Source organism: Olea europaea, unplaced genomic scaffold (assembly GCF_002742605.1).
Source record: "Olea europaea var. sylvestris unplaced genomic scaffold, O_europaea_v1 scaffold1858, whole genome shotgun sequence".
NCBI classification, from domain to species: domain Eukaryota; kingdom Viridiplantae; phylum Streptophyta; class Magnoliopsida; order Lamiales; family Oleaceae; genus Olea; species Olea europaea.
The window spans coordinates 33,145-40,557 of record NW_019236364.1 but is presented as its reverse complement, the minus strand read 5'-3'; the positions used below and the strand labels follow the sequence as shown (position 1 = coordinate 40,557).

The 7,413-nt window shown below is 30.6% G+C and overlaps 1 protein-coding gene across 1 annotated transcript; it reads right to left on the bottom strand.

The window, feature by feature from the left end:
* Positions 1–6: 6 nt before the first annotated feature.
* LOC111378716 (ethylene-responsive transcription factor 1B-like) lies at positions 7–798 on the bottom strand. The gene has a single exon (XM_023001951.1). The coding sequence runs from the start codon at positions 767–769 to the stop codon at positions 92–94; it is 678 nt and encodes a 225-aa protein (XP_022857719.1). The 5' UTR covers positions 770–798; the 3' UTR covers positions 7–91.
* Positions 799–7,413: the final 6,615 nt, after the last annotated feature.

Here is a 7,413-nt window from a genome sequence, read left to right as displayed (position 1 = left end):
AAAAAGAAAAAAAAAAAACCCCCTTAAAAAAAAAAAAAAAAAAACAAAGAAAGTGGCATTTTCTTTTGTTCTTGGTACAGTGAAAAGGTTCCTAAGTAGAAGAAAAATTAGCGTTTTCACTTGTACTCAGAAGTTGTTCCAAATAATCAGCACCCAAATCCTCAAACACCACCATATTTTCCTCCTTAATTTCCATCCCCTTGCTCTTCTTGTTCCCACTCCTCTTCCTCAATGAATGTTTCCTTTTCAATGCAATAACAGGTGAACAATCTGCCTCAGTTATAAACTTCATTTCACAGAGAGACTCCCTCACCCTTTCCACCGGAAAATTCAGAATCGCCGCCTGGCCACGCAATGAAAACGCTGCTTGATCATAAGCTAAAGCAGCAGCTTCTGCAGTATCAAATGTTCCTATCCAAACCCTTATTCCATTCCTTGTAGAATCCCTTATTTCAGCTGCAAATTTTCCCCATGGCCTTTTTCTTACACCTCTGTAAGACTTTTCCTTGGTGGGTTTTTTGTCTGGTACTGAATTTACTTCATCTTCTTTTGTTTGATGATCATATGAATTTGATTCTGAATTTTCTTCTTGTGCAGCTTGTTCTAGAATACCATACAGAAGCATTTCTTGTGAATCATTTTCATTGAAAGGAAGTGAATTTTTCTCCAAGAATTTTACATCCCACCATGGAAAAGATTCTACTGATCCAAAGGATGATTCAGAGGAATAATTATCAGAATTCATGAAGTGAAAAACAGAGGAATCCATTTGAAGTAGGTGGGAATATTTTGAGTCCATTGTGGGTGAAACTGCCTTTTTATATACCTATGAGTCGGGGTGCGGGGTGGCGGGGGAGCGGAGGCGTAGTGGGGTTAGGGGAAGATCTAAAATAAAAAAATAAAATAAAATACGCAAATTATAATCTGATAAGGGAAGGGGTGAACTTTGAAAGGGGGAAAATGGACAAGAGGGGATTTTTATTGGGATTAATTATTAATTTTATGGACTAAATTATATTAGGCCAATATCACACGTGGGTCAAAGGAAGCCAGGCGGGCTGTTGGGTGACGTCATCATCAGATAAGATTTCCTTAGTCCTTTGTAGTGAATGGAAAATTTCCTGCAACCTATCTACGTTGTAGAAAATTTTGTCACATTATTTGACATAATATCACATTGTATTCATGTAATAAGAAATTATTACCGTCAAAAATAGTCGGATTTATCATATTGGATCATCAAGAACATATGAACCAAAGTGGAAGCGTACTTGAATCGGTCATTATTAATTAAGATGATTGAATCCTACGATTATGTCTTCCAAATGAACAAGTAACTTTTTATTCTCTCTAGTAATGGGAGGCAGAACAGAATGACTAATATTTGTAATTTGAGGACCGTAACCGTGTTTATATAGTGATTGCCTGTTAACCTAATTCATCCCATCATAAAATTAGGAACAATGACCTGGTCTCTACACATAAGAGCCCATACTTTAAATTAGATTCATTAAAGTCCAAAATATCGGAACCTTATTACATTACTTTTAAAGTGCATTATCAAATTTGATAGCTTTTAATTTAATACACAATAATTCAAATATAAACTCACATAACTGATTAAAAATTCCTTACAATTCAATCATTCACGGTTTAAAATATAATCAACCTTCACATTCAATCATACCCCGTCAACAATGTATCCGTCGCCTAAGTGGGCAACATTTTTTGGTAAAATGGCTTAACTCATTTTTCTATAAGAATGTAGTGGCCAAATCTTTTATTTCGCTAGTTTAATTAAAGCAATTTTGGCATTGCTTTTTCTTAGCAAAAGCAGCTTTCTTTCAACAATATTATCTTGATGCTACCTTCAAAATACAAAGTAAACTTTTAAGTAGGCCAAACATTATCTACTTCGTCCAAATTTAGTTGATATCTTGAATTTGTTCAATTTAATATTAATTTTCGTCGTAATAAATTTTTATTTCAATAGTTATATCTTGAAAGTAACAGGGGGCTTGTCATGTTGTTATATATTTTGGAATTTTTATAGATTACATGCCTTCAAACTTAGGATACATTGAACCCAATTTATTAAATAATCAGAATAATTTAAACAAGAAAGTACTTATACATCTTGATCATATGATGCAATTAATTGATTAATTAAACAGGGACTAAATAATCAGAATAATTTAAACAAGAAAGTACTTATACATCTTGATCATATGATGCAATTAATTGATTAATTAAACAGGGACTAAATAATCAGAATAATTTAAACAAGAAAGTACTTATACATCTTGATCATATGATGCAATTAATTGATTAATTAAACAGGGACTAAATAATCAGAATAATTTAAACAAGAAAGTACTTATACATCTTGATCATATGATGCAATTAATTGATTAATTAAACAGGGACGGTTAAACAAGAAAGTAATTGAACATCTTGATCATATGATCCAATTGTGAGATATTGAATTTCATTTTCACAATTTTGATTAGTTAATTAAAATTTTATGTAAATCAAATTAATTTGTAAGTATCTATTAACTTGTCAAGTTGAAACGTTGATAATTAACAAAAGTTTTTATTATTCAACTATGACAATAAAAAAGAAATTTATTTAATGATATGATGTATATTCGTTAATATTAAAATAATTTTATTGGATTACCTATAAGAGAGGGAATAGTTGACCCCACGCTTTTAATTTTTTTTTTTTTTTGGCCCATTTGTACTCGTGTAGAACACATGAACTTCGTAGGTATTTCTATGTTACGTAGGATCGAGCAACATAGCCTGTATGAGTAACCGCATGATTGACATAATACACACATGTAAGGGTCGAGATTATTTTATTCATGGGGGATCGACGTCAGGCATGTAAAGGTGCTGTCACCCGGAGTGTCAACAACACAAATCGTTTGGCTTTTTCCATGTTACGTATTTTTAACCAATTACGGTTCATGTTTCGAGTAGGCAAAATTAGAATGAACGAAATGTTGTATGTACAAAATATTTTATTTTATTTGGCTAAGAATATTTTGAGTTTAATAGATAACGTTTGGTAACACGTCATGGATGTCATTCGAGAAGTCACGTCTTTTGGATTTCACGGCAAAGAAAATTGAAATTCTTCTCTAATTATTGTCACAGTTCAATCGTCTTTCAATTTTATACCTTACTTTCTTCACGACACGTAAATAAATGAATATATCTCCTCTTAAAATTTAAAATTTATGACGTGAAAAAATATTATTGAGGTCCTCAAATAAGATAATAAACAAATAAACAAACAATAGCTACAATAAGATTATGAGTAATTAGTACAAAATATCTTTACTTTTTAATGTTATTGTGCAAAACTTAGGGACCTTTCATTTTTTGGGACTTTTACTTTTACCTTAACATTTTATTACAGAAATTGTCATTTTCATCAATTTTTTCGTGTAAACTGATAAATATACCTCCTGTTTAAATAAAACAATAATAAAAAAAGAAATGAAAAGTTAAAGAATAAATTGCAATTATGTTCTCAAGCTTTTTTAAAAAGTGCAAATAAGTCCAAATAAATTATTAAAAGGACAATTAGAATAAAATGTCTACACCTTTCATTATTATTGTGCAAAACGTCCATACCTTTCATTTTTTGATATTTTCACCCTTATTTCATATTTCATTGCGAAAATCGTTATTTTCATCTAATTTCTCAATTAAAAGTTGTAAAACGAAAAATATGCACTCTTCTTTAAATAAACAACAATAAAGAAAAATAAATAACAAATTGCAACTATATTTCCCAAAATTTTCAAAATTTTTTAATTATTGATTTGAAATTTATTTGTATTTTTTTAAAATCAAAAGGGAATATAGTTGCAATTTGATCTATATTTTTCTTTTCTTTATTTTTGTTTATTTAAAGAAGAGTGTATATTTATCATTTTACAACTTTTAATTGAGAAATTGATGAAGATAATGATTTTTGTAATGACATATAAAAATAAGTGAAAACGTCAAAACATAAAAGGTAGGAACATTTTTCATAATTAATAATGAAATGTAGAGATGTTTTGTGCTAATTACCATTTTAATAATTTATTTCGACTCATTTGCACTTTTTAAAAAATTTCGGGAGTATAATTGCAATTTATTCTTTAACTTTTCTTTTCTTTTTTATTGTTTTATTTAAATATGGGGTATATTTGTCATTTTCCACGAGAAATTTGATGAAAATAATGATTTCTACAATAAAAGATTAAGGTAAAAGTAAAGGTACTAAAAAATGAAAGATAAGGAAATTAGCATAATAATATTGAAAGGTAAGGACGTTTTGTGCTAATTACCCGTAAGATAATTATCGTAATTTACTAAATGATACTCTGACTAACAAACAAACACCATGAAACCATAATAAGATATAGAAGAGGACTAAAAGAACAAAATTAACGTCGGTCTAAAAGGTTAAGCAATTAGAAATAATAAAATTATTAAGTAACTAATACTACAAATATCATGAAACTAGGATCAGATACATAGATAATTAAAAGAATGATATTAACGCCCGCTTAAAAGCTTTAGCTATTAGAAATATTAATGTGATTAGTACTTGACTAAACAAACACCAGGAAATTAGAATTGTACACAAAAGAGGATTAAAAGAATGGCATTAATGCCTGCCTAAAAGTTTCAGCTATTTACAATAGTTCAAAAAATTATGTAAAATGTATCATAAATTGTTCATTCTAATAAAATGTTTGACAACTGTACAATATGAGTCGATATCTAGGGTTATGCTACAAGTACATCAAGATTTATATTCTGATGTAGATAATATCCAAATGGTATTTCATCATTGACTAGTGGAGAAATAACTTTTTTCATTTGTCAATAATGAAATGTCACTTGGACATTATGGAGTAAATATTGATGTACGTGTAGAGTAATCCCTATTTTTAATTGTCCCTCATCTAGAATTTTAAGACCTTAATACAATTTTGAGGTATCACCTCAAAAAAGCGTAATGAGATTTAATGGATTTTTGACACCCAAAATTACATGTGGAAATTACATAAAACCATACTTTAACTATTTAACCTTCTAAAATCAGATTCAAAGTTTCACATTTCAATAATCAGAAATATTATTTTAATCAATATTTTATAAAATAAATATTTTACTAATATACTCCATTAAATACACATTACAAACCCTAATCATCTTTATAAACACTTCATTTTCTCTCTACCCAAGATGCTGTCGTATGTCTCTCTATCTACATCAACCCTTTTGCCTGCTACAAACTCTGACAATGGACCAATCCAGCCTCGTCGCGATGTGAAGATGTGGTTGGTGCAGGTCCCTCGCCCGGCTACTGAAGCGATCTGGCAGCGATGTGAAGAGGTGGTTTGCAACTGCCTCGATTCGTTGCGAAGTGAAGCAGTGGAGGTGCTACGGGGGTTGATTGCGCAGCGATGGTGAATTTGGAAGGGCATTGATGTGAAGCGGTGGTTTGCAGCCGCTTCGATTCTGTGGAGTGGGATAATGCAATGGTTTCGTTGGGAGTGGTGGCAGTATAGTTTGGATTGTGGCGGTAATAGGGTACTGCCGTACTGGGTTGTTGTAGGTGCGACAATGATGTGGTGGTTGGGTGAGTGGTGATGAGCGGTGGTGGTGGAGGCGTGTGGTTCTGTGGTGGGGACGGTGGTTGTGCGGATTTGTGGGAACGGTTCTGTGGGAATGATTTTGTGGTGGATTTGTAGTTGTGTGGTGGATTTGTCGAGTTCTGTGGTTGGTCTGCTGTGATGGTGAGATGGTAGTGGTGCTGCGACGGTGACAGTGGTGTTGGGGTGGTTGTGGTTGTGGCGGTGGCGATGATGGTGGTGTTGTAGAGGCAGCAGAGGTTTGGTGGCGGTCACAGATTATTTGATTGATTGTGACTATTAAATTGGTTAACCTGTGACTAATAAATAATATGTGACCACTAAAAAGATAAATTGTGATCAAGATTAGTGTGTGACCTAAAAAAAATAAATAATTCGTGACCTATAATAGTTGTGATTTGTGACTTATAAATAACTTGTAACGCATAAATTTTTTATCTATGACAAACAAATTGTGACCTACAAAATTTTTGGATTGTGACAATAAATACAATTTGTGACCTTAAATTTTTTGATTTGTGATCGAAAAGTAAGTTGTGATCAATAATTTGATAAGTTGTGACGAAAATTTAATTCATTCGTGATTAATTATTATTTTTATTTGTGGCCGATGAACAAATTGTGACTTACAAATTTTTTGAATTGTGATCGTAAAATAATTTGTAATATAAAATTTTTTATTTGTGACCAAAAAATAATAAGTGATTAATTAAATTGTTAATTTATGACCAAATTGTATAAATATGTGATTTAGATATATTTAATTAATAAAATAATTAATTAATTAATTTAATAATAAATAAATTTTAATAAAAATTTGATTTTTGAAGTTTGAAACTTATTTTCTTAGTTTTGAAATATGACATACTTAATTTCTTACTTATGAAATTTTCCCAAATTAAATTGAGGTGTCCAAATTATGGTTGAGACAGCATATTTGGACATGTACAATTTTATTAAAATAAATAATAGTAAAATAGACATCTATATTTTGATTTCCCAAATGATTCACAAGTTATTTAAAAAAAAAAAAAAAAAAATCATGTATATGCTCTAAACTCCTAAATGATTCTCGAGTTTAATAGTGAACATGAGAATCAGACTGATTTTAATCGTTTTTCATTTTTTATTCATGTCTAGGTAATAGAATTAAAATGCATCCCACCCCACATTTAGGATTAATGTGTTTGTACTCATCAAATAATCCTGCTCAAAATTAAAGAATCTCCATTTACACACGCAAGATAACAACATTAAGCTCCCCAAATGAAAATCGTAAGAACTATTTCTTGATTAACATCATCCAGAATCCAAGGCCTGTCAAGTGTCAATTCAAAATTGAATTTTATGGAACAAAAAGTCCAAATGCAGATCCCCTTGAAGTTCTTATTTTTTCTTAAAAAATAAATACATCAAAAGTCACTAAAACCAAGATTGAATAACCTCCCAAATGAACGGATACTAGGTAAGATAGTGACTTCTAATTCAAGAGTGAGTGCACCATTTGTTATCTTTGACAAACAAAGCTTCCTAAGCAAGTTCCAGGAAGGACCATTTTCAGACAGTTATTAATGAGATAGCATGGATTCTATCGTCCAGATATAGCATGTTTGGTCGTACTTAAATGATAGAAAGAAGTCAAAAATGACTTCTCTTTTGCTTTTCTTTATACTATGAAGTCTAATGTAGATAGTATTCGATTAAATCAGTTCAAAAGATTCTATGACCTCTTTAGATAATTTAAT

Excerpts from the sequence above, each read along its gene's own strand:
- LOC111378716 (XM_023001951.1), bottom strand. The coding sequence starts at position 769 with ATGGATTCCTCTGTTTTTCACTTCATGAATTCTGATAATTATTCCTCT.